Below are 23,032 nucleotides of genomic sequence, written 5' to 3' on the forward strand. Positions count from 1 at the left end.
TTAGAGTATGGATCAGATGCTTTTCAATTTTGAGTTAACCTTTTGGAACCATTTTCAACCAATCAATGCCCCCTGATCTGTATATCCACTGATTGGCTATTGTCACCTGCAGGGCGTTGACAACGAAGAACTTGTGGACGCCGGAATTTTGCTAGTTTTAGTAGCAACTTAGTGAAAGTGCTGTAATAGACCTAGACTTAAAATGCTGAAGTGGGCAAAAATATGAGACTGCTTTCGGAATTTAGCACTTGGTGCTATCAAACTGCGCAACCTTTCTGCAACTAATGCGCCAATTGAAAGAGCTTCTTTCGTAGTTACTCTGTTCAAAGATGGCCCCAGAAACCGCGTTGACCTGCCGCTCCTTTCAAGTTCGATCGATATGCGTTCAGGATCAACACGGAATAGATGGACTTCAGCAACTTTCCGTCCTCCTTGACAGTTTATTGGAGAAATTTGACTCAACCATGCACTGATCTCTGATCATAAGGGGGTGTTTTAGATCAGGAGAAGACTAAGGTTGTGCATTCCAGCCTACAGTCTACTCTGCATCAAGGTAAGCACCAAAATTCAAACGTTGTAGTTATGTAGAAGTAGCTCTTCATGTGTGTGTGTGTGCTCACTGATTGTGAAAAATAGAGTATGTGGTTGTTATGGAGCCTATCTGAAAATATGTTTGGGGAGGCTGGGTGACGTATCACCTTTACTGGCTCTGATCTTCCTGTGGTTGCTGTTTTTTTTTTAAAGGTGGTGTTAAATTTCTTGGAAATATAGTCATGTTGTGCTTCATGCTCCATATAGCACTATTGAACGGCTTTTTGCGTGTTGTGGCGGGTTTTAAATTATTTCTGGGATGGAAATGATGATCTGGCATTACTACTTGCTATATTCAGTTATTATTGCTATTAAAGTTTTATATTTTGGATTCATTTTCTCATGGTTGTTTCGGGTTTGTTTGGAAGCTCAGTTTGTGTTAATTAATCTTCCTTGCTAAGTTTTCATTCTGCCACAAGTCTTCCACATCTCCTCTGATTACTTCATCTGGTTCATTTGTCATTTTCCACCCCTGTCTCAGTATTTAAGCTCTTGGTTGTCATTGTTTCTTGCTGGATTCTTCCATTACACTGCCTTTGCTCTCCATGACCTACTTGTCCTGTGATTTTCCTGAACCTCAAAGTTCTCCATATTGTTCATTATCAAAGAACTCTTTATTTTTGTATGCCACTGTTGGTTTCTGCATTTTGGTCCCTCACTAACTACTTCATGGCCGACCATTTCTATTCCTGTGTTGCCAATTGGAATTCCTAATACCCCAAGACTGCCTTTCCCATGCTTTTAATGTCATCTGCTCTCATGCTGGCACTGACTCCTCCTGCCAAGACAAATGTCAGACTGAGCATCATAGCCCAAGTTCAAGCTGGTGATGGTGAATTTGTTGTAGAAGAGTCTGGAAACTCCCTCTGAGCTTCTTCTCACACAGTGGGACTGAATGGGGTCTGGGAAAGGTTTACTTCCCAGATAAGTTGAGTGTTGGTGCCTTCTTCCCTATAAATGTTTTGGTATGTTTTGCAAAGAAAAGACACATACTTTTAGCTAGATTTATTTCCTCATTAAACAGTCTATTCATTTGAACACAAGACTATACTTTGTCAGTCATTGTTAAACACCTAATATTTCTATTTTTGGCTCTTCCAGGCATTGTTTTTATGTAGACAAATTACATCTAGACAGCTGTGATAAATGTATATTTGCTTTTTGTATGTAATTGTGCAAAAATGTTTTCACTCTATAGGAATGTTTCTCTTTGTGTATCTGGACTTTATTTAACATGGCCTGTTTCTTGTCAAGACGGTCCATTAATTTGTTATCATAGCATAAAACCCAAACCAGAAATATAGTTTACCGACAATAATAGTAAAGAGTTAAAGGATAGTTGTGTTTGTAATAAAACCTATATTTAAAGCTACGTTTAGTCTCCCCTCAAAAAGGGGAATGGCAAAACCAAACTAAAAACAAAAAAACCTGTCTCTCCACAAACCATAATTCATATTTTGGGAGTGGTGGCTGCAGCTTGACGTCTTAGCAAACTGTCTCAGTGACTCAGTGTGGTGTTTTCCTGTTGTAGGGAGTAACGGGAGATAAAACTGCTGACCAACAGACTATCCTAACAGGCCTGCTGATGCAATACATCTTCAAGTTGACCTGAAAATGCTACTTTAGTTGGGATGCTTTCCTGGAACCAGTGAGCTGTGTTGAGTGAGAGACAAGTCTCTAGGTGCTGTCAGTGTGAGGGTGTTGTGCAGTTTTTCTCAATGGAAAGTTGTGGTATTTTCAGATATTGGTGAGATTTCTCTTTCTTGGAAATAGTTGCTCTACTGCTAAAACACCATTCCTAAATATTTTCTCATTGGCAAAGAATATAATATATAGTTTATCGAATAAGCTGCAATAAATATGAAAAAGTCATGCATTTTAAGTCTGAAGCACATTATTTATCAGTGTCTGTCTGTTTCTGACAGTCTTTCTGTTGCTCCCAGCTGTGGTATCTTCCAGGAAAAAGAGCGAGAGTTGCTTTGCGATGACAGCTATGGTGCTTTTGTAGGTCTTTCTGTTCTGATGTGCCCTGACGCAGTCCAATCTGTCACCTGCTTTCAGTTTCTTGCGTAACACAGCAATATAACTGTAACAAGTTCAGCTTGACAGTCAACTATTTAACATGTTCCCGCACTTCTTGAAAACTTATGTTTGTTTTTTTTTTTGCAAATGGAGGATTAGAGAAATGTCTAATCCTCGAAAGCAAATATTTGAATATTAAGCATAACAGACGTCCACTAAAGACATATGTCATGGATTTGTTGAAGGAGACGCATGGCTGTTTTACAAGTTGATACAAAAGTAAACCTCTTGACGACAAACTTTTAAAATGTATTATTTATTTACTCCCTAGACTTTCTTATGGATACAGTTTGACATACAGTTCGTTTTCTACTGACACAGTTTTGTCATCAGTCGTGAAACTGATGCTTGGAGAAATTATTTAAAGTCCAAACATGAGAGATGGGTGATTGACAGATTCAAGAGGCTTTTATAAACATAGAAGAACTGAATGTGCTGGAGAACCCAGACAGACAATAGAAAAAAAGATCAAAGCACCAAAGAAACTTTTTAAAACAGCCAAAATAACATCACTAGAGACTAAACTGAAAGACAAAGTGTATAGACGGAAAAAGAGAGAGAGGGAGCGACAAGGTTATGTATACACTGTCCGGATGACAAGACGCAGGTGGAAACAATGAATACTATTGCAAGAACTGAAAAGCACAGGTACTAAAATAGGAGAAAAGAAACACTCCTAAAATAAAAGAGGGATTGAAGTGAACAATACTAAGCACAAAAAGAACCAAACAGAACAAACTGAACACCCAGCAACAAAATGATTTGAACACGTGCATTTCAGTCAGACGATGTGATATGGAAGACTCATGTTGACAACAAAAGCTCTGAGGTTCTCCCTGTAGCTTTGAGGTTCTCATGGAAAAATGTATAATTGACAAAGATTCAAGTTTGTGGAAAGTTTTTTTTTTTCTTTTTTTTTCTCTCCACGCTGGAGACTAAGTGTCTAATCAGTTTATATACAAGACAGATGCTGACCTGAGTGCAGTTTTACCATCTGCAATGCAGCCTCTTGTAGATCCTACAATCTAATGTTGATGTGTAGACAATGTTTGATGTGCTAAATATATTGAAGGGACAATATATTTTAATTACAGCTGAGTGTTATGGAAAAACCTGTGCTCTCTGTGAGACACATGTTCAGATAGAAGGTCAGACACATGTTTTTGTCTTTTTTTTTTTTGGACAATGTTTGTTAAAGGCAAGAGTGTTTTGTTCTTCCAAGCCTGGGGTTTCTTTTCATTTTCTTGGTAGATGTCCAAAACTCACTGGTAGTCATCTAACATTGGCATCTATACGTGTTGAAACAGGGCTGGCCATCAAAAGTACGCTGTGCATGTTTGCTTACGGACAATATTATCAGAGGAAAGCCAGAGGTTCAACTAAAGTTGCTCTGTGTCTTTAGCTTGCATCAGGCAGAAGTTTTAAGTGAGAACAAAAATGATTCAATCCTGTAAAAATTCTGCTCAGCTGTGAGACAAACTGAGATACTGATACTCCTTTCCTCTCCACGGGAACAGGCATCTTCCATGTGAGTGGTTGGGGAAAAAACAAAACCAGTTTGACTTTATGCCTGTTTTCCCATGGAACCCATTCTGTAACAGGAAATTTACCATTAGTAAACTGAGAAATCGTTTGTCTTGATCTATGGATAATTATGAGAATGCAAAATGCATTCTCATAACTGTACATTTTGGAAGATATCTTGCATTGCAAAATTAATAATTCTTGTGAATTATTTGGCATTTGTTATGCATCTTTGTGTTTTTCATTTTGCTTGTCTGCAATGGTAAAACTCAAACAGTGGTTGGGTTGCAGTTTTGTCCCAGTGGAATGCCTTTGCGTTTGTGTACACAGGTGCTGTCCGTCCTTTCACTCTTTGCTGACACTTGTCACACAACTGCAAAGCTTTCTAATGCGCATATGTAATTATGTTGCTCTAAAACACTACAACTACTCATTATATTGTTTGGATTTTGACCCAAATTCTGCATTGTGGGACACTTGAAAGGCTACAGAAGAGAAAATCAACACACACATCTCTGCCTTGTCTCAGCAAACACAGCTGTTTCATCAGGCCCATATCACTCCTCTCTGTCTGGACTCTCTTGGTCAAACAAACCCAGCAGGTCAGTGCAGTGGTGAGTTTATGTTAAACTCTGCAATCCAAGCACTGATTTGGAGCTCAAAGATTGCTCTGGTTGGCTGTGAACTCTGATGTTGATGTATTTTAATCAAAATTCCCTGCCTGTGAAAATGTCAGCCAAAGCTTACAAGTGTGTAAATTGTGGCTGCAATCATTCTTCACTGTAGCCAACTGGAAAATACAATAATGTAATTATTTCACAGAGATGAGTTTACAACTGGCATAAATCTTAACTAATTGAGTGAAGTTTCTCTGCCATATCTGCCAGTTTAACAGCTGTAAACGTCTGTGTTTATACAATTGTAATCTTAAATGTTTTTAAAATATTAAAGAAAATATTCTAAAATTGACCACCAGGTGGTGCTGTAGCCTAAATATGACTTGTTTACTTCAATAGCTTGAAAAGAAGGTCATGCTGACAAAAACCTTTGCGAGGCAAACCAGCACAGACAGAACACAAACTATTCACACAATTTTTGTTGGGGTGGGGTAACGTTGAGGGGCCTAGCTGACCTTGGTTGACCTAAAGATGAACTTGCATTAATCTTTTAAATGCCAGCAGGACAAACAGCTGTTAGCAAAACATCTGGTGGAACTCCAAGTCTGCTGAGCTCATCATGCAAACTACTTCTTAGTACAGCGATTCTAAGAATGGTGATAAACAGTACTATAAAAAGCATTGTTGTGATTGTGTGCTGAAGGTGGAGTGTCTTAAAGAGTTTCTTAAAGAGACAGAGGCCCAAATTCAAGGCGTCAAATTCTTTTTATGTTATGCTTGATATATGCACTTTTGTAACAACTGAAAGTGACACATTTACTTGAGTGTGCTGTAAAATGGCTCGATGTACCATTTTATAGCACAGTGGACTCCTTTTAAAATATTAATCATCAATAAATAGGGGTTATTCTGCAGCAATGCAACCAACATTGTATTCTGTCAAGGTGAAAAAATTATTTTTTCACCTTGACAGAGTACAACACAATACAACCAGCTAAAGTTTTTTAGCTGAAAATTTAAGCTTCAGCTGAAAGTGAAGCTTAAATTTTAAGCAGTCAACCTTTACCCAAAGTTATATCATGACTTTTTGAAAAACTAAAGCTGGGGCCTTCTGAGCTTCTCATCAGAATGAGGATCTCAGTTATATGAGGGTAGCTTGCAAGAGAGTCACTGCTCCTCTGCGCTGAGAGGAGTTGACTGAGGCTGTCGGGCATCAGGATCTCATGGGTTTCTTCCTTTGGAGGTTGTCCAGGCACATTACCCCACTGGGACGAGATGTAGAACTTGCTGGAGGGACAAAATATTTATCCACTGTGGCCTTGGAGCAGCTTCAGGTTGATCTAGAATGAGCTGGAAAGGCCTGGGGTAGAAGTGCGTCCTGTTTTCTCTCTTGAAAGTGTTACCACTGTGAAACAATGTTGAACAAGTGGAAGACAATGGATGTATAAATAGATGGATTTTATTCAGGGTTTAGTTCTGTGATGCCCATTATTTCCATTACTTTTTAGTGCCATTAATTTCACTCATGGGTACTAGGCTGGGCTTATTCTTAATATTTGACCACAGAACATTAGACTATTTTGCTAGCATTTAGTCCGAAGACTCAGATTTTGGTAAAAACATAAATTCTCAATTTCTCTCTATTAAAAGAGAATTCTCTTTTAATATAGAGAAGTTATGTTGTCTGTTTTGTGTGTATAAAGAGGCAGTTAAGGGAAATTAAAAGTAAGCTATTTATTTCCTAGTGTTCATTTATAAAATCAATCTTTTGAAAATGTCAAATAACAGCATTTTAGTGCCCTCTGCTGGACAACACAGTTCACTTCAGTTCAGTGACTCCAATATCAGAAATACTCTTTTCCTCTTTTTTTTTTCCTTGATGATATTCTAAATATGATCAGTTCAGTTGTTTGATTCCTGCCCGTATTTGAAACTTCACTTTTCAAATTTATTTAAAAAAAGCAATATATATATATATATATATATATATATTTTAAAACATTAGTTAAATAAATGCTAGCTGGAGTAAGCAACTTGTTTATTTCTAGATGTTTTTGTTTCATTATTGAGTTTGTGGTTGAGTCTCTATATGCCTGTTTGTGTTACTCTGAAGGCCTTGTAGGACTCCACTCGTCCTTCAGTTGAATTGTTGCTTCCTCAACAGGTGTTTACTTGTAGCGGACATAGACCTTTGGTACAACGTGGGCACATTGGCAGCCTCTCCATGGCTGGACACCTCAGTGCCAGTCTGTGTGGGCAGCAGGACGACGGTAAGACCTGACAGAAAAATCATCAGTCATTGCTTTTAGTGTGGAGTTCAGTGTTAAGTAACCACAAATGTTAGAAAATACAGAGGAAGGCATATTTGTTACATTGATATTTAAACAGTGAATTTTACTAGACTTTTGTTCAAAATAAATTTATCAGCTGATGAAATATTGTTTCCATTTAATTGCTAAGAGATACTTACTAGTTGAAGCCCGGGAGCTCAGAGGTGAAGGTGGCAGGAGAAGGTCGGAGGTCATTCTGACGCTCACAGTTCAGGATACTGCCTAAAAGTCATAGGAAACAAATCCAACTATAAATGAAGACCACCATTCATTTAAGAAATTTTAATATTGATTTTATAATTATAGTGCAGCGTTTCCTACCGGCACCCTGCCCTTGATTTGTTGCTGTTCCCTCTCCAAGCAGCATCTCCTGCAGCAGGCTGTCCAATCTGGCTTCACCCAGCAGCTTTGCCAAATGGAGCGTTTCCACCATCTGCCAGGAAACACTCTGCAGAGCAGGAAGAATCAGCAGAAGTTCTCCTAACCTTCCTCTCTGATCACACGTCGCTTCCTCTAGTAGAACGTGGGCCTGGAGACGCAAATATCGGATCACCTGAGAGTTCTCCAGGCCTGGACAGTCTGAAAATACAAGGATAGTTAAACTTAGGTGTAATGAGAGATTAAAGAAAAAAGGTTTTTCATAAAACTACTTTAAAAGTTGAACTTGCTAAGGTTCACACAAACATGTAATTAGAGAATTCAACTTTGAAAGCTTTTTCTACAGGTCTCCTTAAAATGTCAGACCAGTCAAAATAACATCTTGATCCAGTTGGTTCCATTAAATCTCCAAATGTAAATATTATCTTATCATCTTAGTGCCTTTGCTGATTGAGAATATCAGAAAGTTTTGAATTAATCCATAATTGTCTTGATTAATTCAAAACAGATCAAGTTTTGAATTAATCCGTAATTGTCTAAAATTGTCAAATCTTTGACAATTTAATTTTTGTCAAATCTTGAGTGTAAGCTTTTATTCAATAGAATGATTTAAAGTGATAACAGATCCAGTTTGAACTGTCGTAAGATGCTTACATTTAAGACCAACCAAGAAACAAGCAATCTCTTAAAAGATAATGAAACAATCTTAAAGGAGCAGTAATTTGATGCAGTGGTTTTTATTAGCATTTTATTAAAATGTCATGCCCAGTTTTTAATACCTTCTCAATATACGAACATACGAACGTTGGAATTTCAGCAATCACTCTTGTTACATTTGCTGACCATCTTTTGCATGTTTCCACTGGTATTTTGATGAATTAGTTTTGTTGATAATCTCCAAGTTTTCGAAGCTTCACACTGAGTTTGAACTCCCTCTATAGATTCTCTAGCAGATTTTAGTCAGGACTCTGGTAGGGTCCAACCAAAATGATAATGTTACGATTCAGAAGAAACCTATCGGTGAAATTAAACCTAAAATCTAAACAATTAAATCTAAGCCTAAATCTGCCAGACCTATGACTGGTTCAGTTGGTTCAGAGACTTTGAATTTATTTTCTTTGCTCTGATATAAAACTCTTTTACTCAGACTTTCCAGAGAGCGATATAGATTGTAATTTAAGCAATATTATTACTGTTTCATTATGTGGTCATTAAAACCTTCCCTTTTGGTATCAATTTATGGAGTAAAATTAATGTTATCCATGTTAGATGTTTGTGTATTTCATTGACTGTTAACAAGTGGTAGATAGATCTCATCGTAATGAACAATGCATTTATTATTAATGAGTCACTATTTCCTGCTAAATTTTCTAATTATCTCAAAAGTGTTTATAGTAGTGTTGCACATGAATAAATCCAAATCCTGAGGAATACACAAAAGTGTCCTTTACTTTGATATAAATGGCAAAGATTGTTCAATAGAAAGATCAAAACTATCTCCAGTGTCAAATCAGTGGAATATATTTTATATTTGTAAGCAATTTCAAAGGATTTTCCAAAAGCTTATCAGTAATTCCACCCATACAGTTTAGCGTTATCCTGCTGTGAGGTTTATGAATCAAGGTATGATATGTTTAAATCATTGTCACAGACTAACTTTGTAGAACAAAGAGAAATCATTGTGGCAATTCGTTTGTCGTTCTTTGGGTCTTCACTCTACCTCTGATCTGAGGTCCTTCTACTCCAAGGACCTCAGATCAGCATGTCATTAATCTCAGCAGGCAGCCAAATCTGCCTGAAAGTCAAGAACTTCAACATATCCAAATGTTTTACTCCTAAAATCCAGTTTAGCCACACCACTCAGAAGGATATCTGGGGGAAAACGACAAGAATATAAATAGACCTCAACTGAAAATGACTTCTGTTCTTGTGATGCCACAGAAGGTTTTGGTAGATAAATTATAACACACAGATTTAGAGAGGTATGGGCTGACCTGGGGCAAAGAAAACTATGGATCTGAGGCAAGCAAACTCTTTGTCTGTAATGTCCAGTTCCCTGAGAGGCTTGACGAGCTCCTCCTGGATTCTGATAGCCACTCTGGACACTTCCAACTCAGCTCCTCTCAGGGGGATCACAAAGTCGTTGCCTGATTAAGAAACAAAACATACGTGATCGGAACAATTTCTGCAGAAATAGATGATGTTCAAACAGTTTATTTTACCTAAAAGAATGACGTCATTATAGGGTAGCGATCGTCTTGCTGCCCCCAGAATCAGATGTTCAGCAGAATGGGTTCGTAGAAGAGTTACCTACAAATGGACATAGATGTAGGTTTCATATTTTAAATGGAAGCTGCTGCAATTTGGTTATTCACTGAGCCTGTAAGCTAAGCCATTGTTTATTGATTCTGCTTCATATATATGTAGAGCACCTTTTAGTATCAAAGCACTTTGAATAAATGAAAGCTCTTCTCACCCTGTCATCTATGTGAAGGCTGCAAAACTCTGGGATATGTTTGGCCCATTCCACCAGCAGGAGGAGCTGTTGCTTCATTGATTCAAACACGTCTCCCACACAGGCTGTTTTCTTGGTGCTGATATCATGACTCTGAGGTGAGAACAGAACAAGAAGCTAAGAACAAAAAGCAACCCTGAATAATGTAACAGTGGTCAAGGGGTCTAACACTTATGCAGGTAAATCAGTTTTCTTTAAATATAATTTTATTTTGATCTTTTCAAAACTGGGTTTTAAACAGCAGCATCAAAATCTGCTTTCTTGCTTAAGTAGAAAATAAAAACAGACTCCTTTAAACTTTTTTCTCATTAAAAATACGGCAAAATCCATGTAGTTTTTCAATTGAACACATTGTACAATACAATCTTATAAATTGCCAACTAATGCCTAATGAATTGTTCTTATTAAATTAAATCAATTTAAATTTAATTAAGGTTTGCTTGATTCAGTGCCATTTATTTCTATTCATTCCCTATTTGGATTGAGTTGTACATTGATTTAATTGGTTTGAGTAGGAGAACTGTGAAGGCAGGAGATTTAAGGATATAAAAATGGTCAAATCCAGGCTTTACCTTTGTGACTAGCTACCATTTGTAAGTGCTTCAATTCCAAGGGTAAATATGGATTTAGAATAACCTACATTACAAGTTATCTAATTAAAATGAGCTTTTATTGAGTTGATAGAAGTATTTCAGTAATTTATTTTTTGTTCCGTCAGCGGGCAACAAAGCCTGCTGTAGAATCAGTAGAAACTGATCTAAGTTGGAAAAAGTTTGACCTTGAGCTGACTGGTGTTTCTCTTAGCATGTCATGCTACATTGTCATCTTCCTACAGTAACCCAGAACAGAGAGACAGAAAACAAAGTCTTTCACAATTTACTCGGCAACCATACCACAAGCTCCTTTCACACATACTGTACATCAGTAATGATAATAAAAGAAAGTCTTCGCTTTATATATAGATTTTTGTTAAAAATGTTGCATTCCTCAAATGATGTTTGGTATGTAAGAAAACTGCTTGTCTTCTTCAAAATCAACTCTAAGGGCTTCTAGTTGTTTCTTTTTCTATGCATTCCTTTTGAATGTTAAAAACGCATATCTGGTTGTTATTATGTACTTGAAGGCAAAAGACCTCAATGCCAGACTTCTTGGTACATCAAATGGGCCATGATTAGAAGAGGTCCCTGTGCAATTTTGTCCTTTAGTTCAATTAGGAGTAACTAAATCCAACCCGAGGAGAGTCTGTCTAAAATGTAATCCAAGATTTTTTCATCGCTGACCTTCACCTAAGTTATTCTCAGAAACAGAAAGGGATCATTTAGCAGTCACGAAAAAGGGAAGTATCAGTATTCATCACAGATAATCTGAGATCCTAAGCAGTGTGTTACCTGTTGCACGCTGTTCTCCGCCTGCAGCAACACGTTGATGGACAGAGTTCCTACTGGTTGTCCCTTGACTCTGTGGGGGTTGATGCAGTCTCTCTCATTCTGAACAGCTGGATATCAAAACAAGGAGAGTTTCTTAAGAAAAGTTCATTAGTTCCTTCATATATAGCCTCTCTCTTCTACACCCTTCAACACCCTGTTAAAGAAGCGTCCTTATTGAACTTTGTCTATCCTCAGGTTACACTAAGATGCTGTTGATTCTGGGTAACAACATAAACCACAAAAGGAAAGTTCTTTCTTTTATAAAACTGCTCATTTTTGAAGTACTGATTTCTTTTTTTTCTTCTAGCAGTTCATATCTATACTGTTGTGGATTTTTACAGCCTGTCAGGTATGTATGAGACAGCTGTCTATCTTGTCATTATTTTGAACAAAACAGGTATTACTACTGTGCATGAACTCAGCCAGCTGCATGGCTTGCAGCAAAAAAGGTCATGGGTTCAAATCTGTACTGGGAGTCAAGTTTGCATGTTCTCCCAATGCAGTACTCTGGCCTCACCCCAGTTCAGAAATATGCATGTTGGGTTAACTTCTCTATATTAGGATGAGTGACTGTGTGTGTGCATTGTTGTTTGTAGTGTATGTTATTATTTTTGCTCTGTGATGGACTGGCAGCATGTCCAACATGTCCTCTACCTCTCACCCAATAACCGCTAAAGATGAACACCAACCCTGCCATTGTAAGCCAGTATAAACAATGATGAATAGACAATAGCTATTCACTTTCAGAAAATTGATAGAAATTTGTAACTGCAATATCACTCAGTTGGTTTAATTAGCCATTTTCATGTACTAATAATGAACAAAGAAGACTGGAATAATGTTGAGAGAAAGGCAAAACATCTGATTTGTACAGCCTACATCATTTACTCATTGTCCTCTCTGTGTGTGCAGACAGTTAATCATACGAGACTAAAATGTACACTAATATACAAATATAAAAATACATAAAGTCTGAATCAAAACCCAAAATCAACAGTGGGTTGTGACTGTAAAACCTAGATGCTCTTTGCATCTTTATGTAGTTCATTCAAAGCGGTGAATCTCTCCTGCTTTGAGTTTGTCAGATACAATCATTGAGACACATTCACTGGACTCAAGTGATTTCTAGACTCTTGGGATCAATTGACTGGACCTTTGTTGAATTAGATCAGTCACTTTAAAGGTGGTGAATATACATGCAATTACTTAGTTTTTGTTTTGTTATCATTTTGTAGAATTAGATTTCACTTTGACACTGTTTTTTGTCATGTCAAAGGTCAATTTTGTTGATGACAATTGATTTGTAAAAAAAACAAAAAATAGTAAACACCTAAAGGGGTGAATACTTTTTATAGAAACTGTAAGATATCAAACAGTTATAAATATCCTTCACATAGTAGCGGATAGTGTTTGAATCAAGTTCTGATGTGTAATTGTCTTAAACATGTCGCCTTCAATAGCTAATTACATAAGCTTCTGACAATGAAATTAGAGCATCATCTGCTGCTGTTGAAGCAATATCATATTTCCTGATTAATTTTATGTACAGCTCATTATAAACAGCACTCTGGATGGCCTCAGACTGATTTCAGTAAGTCTACAAAGTCAAACACACAACGACGTCCCACAGTAATCATTCATCAGAGGCTTAGAAAACACATTAATCAAGCTACATGTGAAAGTAAATGAGCTGTTGGCCACCTTTGAGCTTTACTGACATTTTCTATTTAATTCTAAAGGATTTTTTGTGGGTCAGCAGTTAAGTCCAGATTTTGAGCAAACGGTTACAACATGCTCAAAGGTGAAGTATGAAACTCCACCACGGTGGAGACTTGTGCATTGCTTTACCGCAGCTGTGCTTCAAGCTCAACTCAGAAGTAATGCTGGAGCATGTTATGGAAATCAGGCAAATTAGTACAGATTTAAATTTTTGCCTCTGGCCTTCACTTCAAAGTGTTGGGAAAACATTATTCCAGGAAAATGCAAACCAAATATTAGTCCATGCTAAGGAATTTTAATTATTCATGTGTGGACAATAGACCTTTTCTCTCTGCATATGTGTCAGTGAACGATGAGGCTAATGATATGCAATGCACACAAAAATGTGCACTTGCAAAAATGAACAAAAACATGTTAAAGATCAAAATGTTTTCCTTTTGTTCATTTGAAACAAATCTTAATTGATTTAAACACACACATTTAAACAAGGGAATTATAATAGGAAACAATTATGCAAGCTTTTGTGGTTTAATTAAAATATGCTGTCTGAATACTGAAGGTAACTTGTCTATTTAAAAAAAAAAAAAAAGAGGTTCTGACCTTCCTTTCTCATTCCAGCCTTGAAACATTTCCGCAGTCTGCAGTAACGACACTGGTTCCTTTTGTCTTTGTCCACAACACATTGCCGGTTGAACCTGGAAATGTACATCATGTTGAAGCATGTGAACATATTTAGAGTTGTTACAAGTGACGACAACATCATTCGGACTTGTACTGTAATTACAATTCAGTGAATTTATATAGAGCAGATTAATTTTACAAGACACTTTATAATTTAATCAAGGAACTGATGGTGGCATCAATTTGTTACAAAAAGTTTGATTTAAGGAAATCAGACAGTTTTCATTGAGCTGTTAATTTCCAATGCTTTCAACTACAGACAGAAATGTTAATTATTTTACTGGACATAAATATTGTGACAAGGGAAAGAGAAAAACTCCAGTTTAGCAGGAAGAAACATCCAGCAGAACCTGGCTCGGTGTGAGCACCCTTCAACTTTATGACCAGCTGACTTTGTGCTGTACTATAAGTAGGATCACAAAGGAAAACGGTAACTGTTTCTAAATGATGGCCATATTGGTTACATTGAAAAGATCTGGATTTATATAAAAGGGTTAACATTTAACTAAATTATATAAAATGCCTTGAGATGAAATCTATTTTTATATTTTTGAGCCATGCAAATAAACCCTTTTTTTCGTCTGTGTGTATGTACACGTGTACGTATGTCTGAGCCATCCCTGAATAGGGATGGCTCAAACATTGTGTCTCCCATTTCTCAAAGTCTTATATAAAAACAGCTTTGGTCATGGAGAGTATGAGTTTATTTGGTTTTATGGGTTTATAGTTTCAATTATTTGCAATTTCTCTAGGGTTCATATATGCGCCTGTTCTTTCAGGGCTACTTATGTAATCAGCTCCATTAAAAATATAGAGACCGCTTGGATGTTGTACAATGACACTTTAGTTTTTACTTTTAAAGTCTCCAACATTGACTCCAGTGACATCAGCTTTGACACTTTATTAAACTTAACTAGTTTCCTCCTGGAGCCACTAAAGCCTTTGTGAAACTTTTACAGCGTAAGAAGTGGGGCTCCCCGGCACCTCTAATCAGAGTTTAACATGGTTTCATATTGGATATTCTGGGTTTTCTGTGCCAAAGCAAACATTTTGGTATGATGAAACTTACCTGCAGTTGTATGTTTGGTTGCTGCGAATGCTTCTCCTGAAGAATCCCTTGCAGCCATCACAGCTAGACGCACCGTAGTGTTTACCCGTGGCTCTGTCTGCACATATGAAGCAATGACTCCCACCACCATAGGTCTGGGAAGCTGACAACATGGACACTGACTCTGGTGCAGCTGCAGATTATAAAATAGCAGAGAAAAACAATCCCAGGCTAATGATTGAGCTACTTATAGTAAACATGCCTAAGGGAGAAAAACAAAAACTTAACAACTTTGCTCCAGAGGCATTTCTGTCACAACCTCCTGAGAACATCAGCTGTGTTAAAACCAAACAGACTCCAGGATGGAGATTATATCTCTTGATCCCTCTCATCAATTAGGGCACATTAATTCTAATCTCCCCTCTGTGGAAACCAACACCTGTATGCAGGGGTATGACTTCAGCACACCAGAATCATCTGGCCGTTGTTTTATCGTCCAGTTTGGTTGAGTGTGATGATATTAAAAGCAGGGTTATACAGTTTGAAGACTTATCACTGCTTTGAGTGTGAATGCCAAGGGCCCTCTGAGGAGCTCTGCCAGTTATTACTCAGGAGGAGAAGGAAACTCCCCATTTAATTAAAACAGCTAGAGGTCAATGTGAAGCAAAGTCCAGCACTCTCCTTTGGCTAATTTTACTACGGGCAGGCAGACCTCCCTTCCATGTTGCTCTAAAGCGCACGCTGCCAGTGTTTGACTGCTGCTGTGGAGACTGTACAGACCCCAGGCAATAATGTCTGCAAATTGCACACTTCGTTTAAGCTGATGAGGCAGCTGGGGATTACGATTTAACAAGGAAAAGGCTTTCTGTGGTCAAAGATCAGTTAGATTGAATTAAGAGATTAGAATACGTTCGCCTCGCAGTTATATGGATTTGAAGAGCAGCCTGGTGATAAAAGCGCTCCACTTAAGACAGAAGAGAAAGAGCCTGAATCAGCTCCGCAGAGGCTTAATTGGAAGAAGGATTTTCAGATCATTGAAGATTTATGAAATGTAAACTAATATTGACTTGAAATTACGTGTTGATGCGTAATGTATTTTGCCTTGCAAAACATTCTTGGACCTGAAACTTTCTGCCACGTCTCAACCACAAACTTAGTTATTATTATTTTATGTGATGGACAAACAAATTAGGTCATAATTGTAGTGGGGGAAAATTTTATTTATTTATTTTTTCACAACTAAAAAGTGTAGTGAGCATATGAAATTAGCCACTCAACTAAATGCCTTCTTACATCACCTAATTAGTAAATAAAATCCACATTTGTGTACAATTTTATAAGACCATTCTCTGTGAAAACTCCACAAAGACCAAAGAAACACAACAAACAGGCCATGTCAGAGGAAATGAAATGGGCATGCTCATGCATACAGAATGCAGTAGTGAAGAAAACAACACGTCACACTGAACACACCATCCGCACCGTGAAACATGGTGTTGGCAGCATCCACTCGTGGAAATACTTTTCAACAGCAGGACAGAGAAACGGCTTTGAGATGCTACGGCGATAAACGTGGCAATATTTGAAGGGTACCTGTTAAATGTTTGATAATTGCTTTAAACATACATCCAAAGCTACAGTGCGATAGACTGAATCATACTCGTGTGTTAAAATAACCCAAAGACCAGACACAAATTCAAAGGAGAATATCTGAAAAGATTTGAAAATTAACTTCTTGGTCATCTATTTTGCAAAGGTGTATTGGCAAAATGTGCATTTTCTAGTTGTGCAAAGCTGGCACTGTCCTTCCTTCAGACAGTTTCATCTGCAAATTTTTTTTTGAACAATGTATTCTTTTCACCTCAATTTTGTAATCATAAATTACATTGCACTGTTCTCTAATACAAATTTCTAACAAAAGGCATTGTTTGTGGCTGTAATGTGAGGAAATAAAAAAAAAAGTTGTTAGAATATTTTGTCACCAACTGATTTGTAAGAAGACTGCATATTTTGAGCAAGAGCACAAACTAGATTTTACCTGAGTCGAAATGTTCTAGGCTCAATTGTCTATTGCAGCAAAGAAGATTGATAGTAAACATGGTTATGTGTAGAAACTCCACCTGAGAAAACAGAAAGCTTACACGTTTGTTTAGATAAAAACAGAATGATCATACCTGTTGCATTTCCAGGTAGTGGAATCAGCAGGGAACTGTTAAAGTCTTCAGTGGCTGCTGCAAGAATGATTGTCCCAGGAAGCTTCATGGTTCAGATGGTTTGATGGGTTTCAAGGCTGATTTGCAAAACTCGACCAGTGTCGGTGAGGTTATTCACTCAGTTCAGTGCCTCTTTCTCACTGGTCTTAATCATCAGTTCAGGCTCTTTCCTTTATTTTTTAAATCTTCTCAGGGAGTGTCTAGTGCTATAGTGCAACTCCAAATGTTCTTTTGGTGAGTTGAGAAGCTTCCTCTGCGATGTCCCACTTTCCTTGACCTTAGTGCTGAAATTTGGTCCACTGTTTGTTTACTTTTTTCACGAGTTACACAAATAAAGGGGAAAGTTCGAAGACAGATAAGAGTTTCCATGAGGACAACGAACAGATAAACATATGTGACAAAGACCCGTCGGTGGTATGAGGCAACTCGATGATTCTTGGTCTTTTTTTGTTGTTTTTTTATTGTAGGATTTTAAAACGTCAATAAAGTCAAAAAAGCACCCAATGGTTGCCTGCTGGGATGTTTTCTTTTATTGAATTTTAGCTGAAAATCTTACTGGGATTCTCTTAGCTTGAGTAATCAATATCACACTCAGGAGTTTTTTACACAAGCAAACAAATACAGCGTTAGACTGTTGAGAAGAGCGTTTCTGATGTCTGATTAACCTTTTTGTTTTATCTCTGAGGAATGACAAAAATGCCTCTTTGCAGGGGGTGCATGTGACATTTGTTTAAAGTGGATAGCTTTCTCTTTTTCTTCCACTGATAAAGGTATTTTAGCTCCATGATAGTGAAAAGCTTTTGTTAATCTTGACTCATAAGCATATCTTTGCTAGAATTGATCAACACAAGTCTCTGGCTGCTGTGATTCAAGTAACTCGTCTTTTTTCCTGAAATTTGAGATGCATGATTGCAACTACAAAAATACTTTAGATTACAGGCTAAGACAGATGTATATAATGCAGTTGTAGTTATGTTTGCTGCTGTGATGGAAGGTATCTTTATGGCATTTAAAAATTGGCTATATAAAAAAAAATAATTTTAATTGCATGAATACACTTGAATAATTTTCCTGCAGCTTCAGCAAGGAATTAACAAATTTTAACATAAATTTAAAAATGAAAAGCTCCGCATAACCCCAAATACAGCATCAATAAAAATATTATCTATTTAACGAAAAGCAAATAAAAACAAGAAAGTTTAACAGACTGATCTCTTTTTTTTAAATCCCCCCAAGCCCCCACACACAAATTATAACAAATTATACGTCACTCCACATATGAGCTTCCCAAGTGATGAAATCCATCATACTTTAGTATAATAGGATTTCCTGGGTGAGTGGTACTCTTTCCTTCAATGTCATGCTAGGCCGCAGGTCAGACCTCCCCTGGCAGTGGCTCAGGCAGTCGAGCTTTATTTAGGTGATTGATAGATCGTAAAAACCACCAAGTCATAAGAGTGCTGCAAAATGGGAGCCTCTGGTCTGTGAGGTTCTATCAACGAAGAAATAAAGTGACCCATGAATACTGATTGTCTAGCTTTTAGCATCCAAAACACACCAGACTAAAGATGTGCGTTATATTGTGATATCTGCAGTCTGAGTTTAAAACACAGATATTTTCAGCTCCTGCAGATTGAATGTCTGGGTTATTTTAACTCAGTTCAATACTCGTCACTTAAAACAAAAAGTGCTCTGTTTCATCCAGTTTCTAATTCTCTTAAATTAATTTCCCTAAAAGCAAGAAATAAGTCTAACTTTATCCGCTAGGGGGAGACAGAGTACACTCTATGCATCCAAATTCGTCTCTGTTTTACAACTATATTTTTGATTTGATCCGAAGAATTTAGGGTTTATTATCTTTAAACACAGCTAAGGTAAAATTATTTATACCCATGGTTGATTGAGATTTGACTCCTTTTGATTTGATCAACATGTTTCTCCAGACAGGAAGGGGTGTTTTAAGTCTGCCCAAGTTTCCCCGTCTTCTACATATTGACAGTAACTTGAAGCTTCTCTGAGCGATTGTAAAACAATTTATCATCAATAATCATCATGTTCATCCTTTTCAAAAGAAAGTAAAACAGAGAAAAAATAAATTAGTTTATTTCCAAAGAAGTTATACATTTAAAGAAGCAGATTACATATATAAATGATGCACAAACTTAACCAAAATAAAATAATCATCTCCTAAGAAATGGCAGATAAAAGTTGACAGATTAAAATTGACTAACATGTATAGAAACCAAAAGTCATTAGAAGAAGAACTTTATAGTAAAATTAGACAAAAATTCTCATCAGCTTTTATAAAAATCTACTGGGTCTATTGAGCTGATAAATGAAGAAGCAGGAAAATCCCTGAATTTTATTCCAGCTTCCCAATGATTTTATATAAAAGAAAACTAACACAAACCTTTTAGAAAAGACATTTCAAGATTGTGACCTCTGTTCTTTTGGAAAGCATATTTACCATCACTAATGTTGATTCCTTACCATAAGATCCACAATTTGGTCAATTATGCAAACAAACAGGCTATATAATGTCAAAGTTCTTGGGGCAACCTGTCCAAGGACATTAAAACTGTATGGGTGTTTACGACTTTGTCAGTATAATGTACATCCTTTTCATGTTAATGTCAACAAATCCAAAATGAATTCAAAAGCACTCAAAAGTGTTTTCCTTCATAAGCACTTATTACATTGTTATATATTTATCTAATTTAACTTGGAAACAAAAATTTGAAAGTTCTTATGCCTTTTCCAGATTGACCCACGCAGACCGTAAATGGCCGACATAAATTTTGTCTTTGTTACTCTGTGACTTGGATTTTACATTGATGCTAAGAGTTCAAGGCTCTCAGCCAAAAAGATAGAACATCAAAGTTGGGCAGAAGACGGGAACAAAACATGCATTAATGAGGAAACAGAACAGGGTAACATTATGAAAATGTTGCAATAGATGGCAAATTGATGTAAGAAAGGATCCAAAATGCATAAGGCATCATTGATTTTTTGCAAAGAGCCAAAATACCCAATTACCCACACTAGCACACACAAGTCCTTGGACCGTAAGAGGAAACTAGTAAGGAAAAAAAAAAAGAAGCCCACATGTTAACTTTACGCAAATAAAGTTTTGGCTAAAACTGAAACAATGACTCTTAGCTGTAAGGTGACCAACACACCCACAAATTCAAGATAAACAACTGATTAAGGGAAAAGACAGATTGGAGGAAGGTGATTAATTAACAAAAAAGAAAACTGAACTAGACACAAAGACACTTCAAACCAATAGGAAAAGAATAAACTCTGATCTAATGGAAATGATACCAAATTATCTTCCCATCTGTAAAAAGATGGACTTAAATTATTTTGTAAACAGGCCTATAATCCTTTGTAATCTCTGAGGACATTACTATTGCTTTTTTTCTTTCTGGCATTGTGCTAACGCTACATGCTACAGAAAAGGAAAATTCCCTAACTGCTTTAAAATTACCCAGGCTCATTTGATGATGATAAAAACTTAGTTTAATTAGCAGCACCAAGTTGCTGCTTTCCTTTTTGAAACATGTTAACATCAAGGGAGTATTACTTTTAACATCAGACTGAAAAAATGTGAGAATCTGGAAAAGCCCAAATCTTTTGAAGCATAAATGAACAAGAACCTGATAGGCTTTTCTTTACCTTTACATTAACTATGTGCGCCAACATCCCCCAAAATGTCATATTTTTCTTTCTGGTCATTCTGAATGATTAGGATTACTTACAAAAGATATAGTTCATGCATTTGTTTTTCATTTTAAACATCTGCAATTCTAGTTGCATAAAGTTTTACTTGAACACATTAAACTGTCTCTAGCTGGAGATATATGTGGAGCTTGCGTGCAAAATGTAAGATGCTGTATATCAAATGTCTGCTGAGGTGATTCTTGGGAACTATAAGCTACATTTTGGACTTTTTAGTCAAGTTGGACGACACATTAACTGAATGCATACTCGATCATTAAAATATTAAACAGTTTTTTAGTCTGTATAGCAATATTTCAGATAAATGTCTGGAATTTTGATCCGGTCAGTTAGACCGGATCAGAAGTTGTGGTTGGTCAGTATCGACTGTTATGGCACTAATAAAATGACCAACAATTGCAATATAGGGACAACAGTGAAATGGTAATAAAGACAGAAATTTAGTGGGTTAGAGTCCCAAATCCATCCTAGTGCCCGACAATGCCCAGGCTCATGTCATAAATGTATGCAGGTAGTTCCTTGAGAATGAAAGCATTGATACCATTGACCGACTCTCTCCATTCTTACCTCTGGAACATTTTGTTTCCATCTAATGCCATCAGACACCTCAGACTGTCCTGAAGCTCAGTGTTGTCCTGTGTAGGACAAATGAGGAAATCCCTCAGGACACAATCTCTTGACTCATTAGGAGCATAATACTTCAGGATTGTTGAACATACAAGGCCCACTACTAAATACTATTTTTAAGTTGCTGTGATTACTTTTTGGTTAAAAGTACTTGCCTACTGCATACATTTTCACTTCGGTTTGTGGTTTGCAAAGTGGAGTAGTTTACTTCACCAACTTCAAAAATCTTGTTTCCTTTCAGCATCCCCTCTGCCAATGTTGCCACTACATATTTTTATTAAACCTGCAGTCTATTCACTTATGGTGACCAAAAGGGAGGAAGGAAGTTCACCATTTCCCTGTCCTCTTTAATTGTGATAAGGTAGACACATAATTCATTAATGTTTTAATTGAATGTAGTGATGAGGGGAGACATGAGTGTGTAATTAATTTTAATTAATTGTAATTATTACTAACTGTAATTAATCAATGCGTTTTGCTGAAACACCTTTTTCTGCAGATTTGGGAGTATTTTTCATATTAATTAAACATCTTACATTGCCTAATCACCAATGACCAGTTTCAAGTGGGTCTTCAGTGACCACTTAAAACTTTCCTCAAACTAAATAGTTCCTCATGCTCATACAATCTTGGGCAGTCTCTTATAATGCAATACAAAGAGTAAGATAATTGCTCCTCGATTCAGTCGTACATCTAAGTAAGGACCTCTATGAAATGAATTAGGGTTCCGACTGTTTTTGTTCACTTATTTCCCAAAACGTTCCTGTTTTTTGCCAAATGGAGGAGATTGCTGCCATTAGGATCCACCTTTAACAGCTAAGGAATGTGAATATTTTGTAAATATTTGCAATAGTTCTGGACTTAGCTGTTTTATGGTTCCAGTTACGCCAGTGCTTAGCATTTGGGCAGTGGTAACAGTAGACCAGTCAGTTAAATCACATGCACTTTGGTGTCCGTGCTCCAATCTCATCCCACTGTGGTCATAATGCTCATGGTGAACACATCTCTACCCCCTTTGAACATTTCTTCCGCATGTAAGGAATTAAGGAGAGGGTCTCTGACCTTAGAGCCCCAGGGACATGCTGAAGTGGTAGAGGGGTTGGAAAACATGAAGCAGAAGCTGGAAAGAGCAGCAGGTAAATCACATGTGAAGTAGCAGCACATCTTGAGTTGACTACTTGAACTAGCTCACAGACGTCACCTCCTTTGATTATATTTAAAGCACATTTTCATTTTATGCCACGCTGCTCTTTGTAACTACTCTTCATCAAATCAGTAGTTGTTTTTACCTTGTTGGAAAAAGTAGAAGTCGGAGTTAAAGCAATAGATTATCTTGAATTCAAGTCCATCCTTCTGTATGCTGCTTTGCTTTATCAATCAATCAAGTTTATTTGTATAGTACATTTCAGCAACAAGGCAGTTCAAAGTGCTTTACATCATAAAAACATCATATAGTTACCCATTGGGAAGCCTGTAACAAACATTACATTTTGTCAAATGGCATCATCAAATTCATCAATACATATCAAATGTGTTGGT

The 23,032-nt window shown here is 36.9% G+C and overlaps 1 protein-coding gene across 3 annotated transcripts; it reads right to left on the reverse strand.

Annotated features, from left to right (window-relative positions):
- Window positions 1-3,571: 3,571 nt before the first annotated feature.
- On the reverse strand, window positions 3,572-17,395 carry hnf4b (hepatic nuclear factor 4, beta). Of its 3 annotated transcripts, none has more exons than XR_003595014.1 (10): window positions 17,087-17,395; window positions 14,934-15,105; window positions 13,784-13,878; window positions 11,426-11,532; window positions 9,999-10,130; window positions 9,745-9,832; window positions 9,517-9,669; window positions 7,466-7,723; window positions 7,285-7,362; window positions 3,572-7,091 (listed from the first exon to the last, which is right to left on the reverse strand). XR_003595014.1 is itself a non-coding variant. In XM_028013732.1 (10 exons), coding segments are annotated over exons 1-10 (1,101 nt in total). In that variant the 5' UTR covers window positions 17,175-17,394; the 3' UTR covers window positions 3,572-7,090. The 3 variants fall into 3 exon arrangements, 2 of the variants coding, with proteins under 2 accessions (XP_027869533.1, XP_027869532.1); XM_028013732.1 differs by having other exon boundaries at window positions 7,285-7,366; window positions 14,934-15,030; window positions 17,087-17,394; XM_028013731.1 differs by having other exon boundaries at window positions 7,285-7,366; window positions 17,087-17,394.
- Window positions 17,396-23,032: the final 5,637 nt, after the last annotated feature.

The sequence above is a fragment of the Xiphophorus couchianus genome, chromosome 4 (assembly GCF_001444195.1).
Source record: "Xiphophorus couchianus chromosome 4, X_couchianus-1.0, whole genome shotgun sequence".
Classification (NCBI taxonomy): Eukaryota; Metazoa; Chordata; class Actinopteri; order Cyprinodontiformes; family Poeciliidae; genus Xiphophorus; species Xiphophorus couchianus.

Bases quoted from the DNA above. Each gene is read 5' to 3' on its own strand.
- hnf4b (XM_028013731.1), bottom strand. From the start codon at position 17,174: ATGAAGCTTCCTGGGACAATCATTCTTGCAGCAGCCACTGAAGACTTT. The intron at 9,833-9,998 runs GTGAGAAGAGCT...GTCCATTTGTAG, and splicing joins GCCTTCACATAGATGACAGG to GTAACTCTTCTACGAACCCA. The intron at 9,670-9,744 runs GTAAAATAAACT...TTTCTTAATCAG, and splicing joins TAATGACGTCATTCTTTTAG to GCAACGACTTTGTGATCCCC.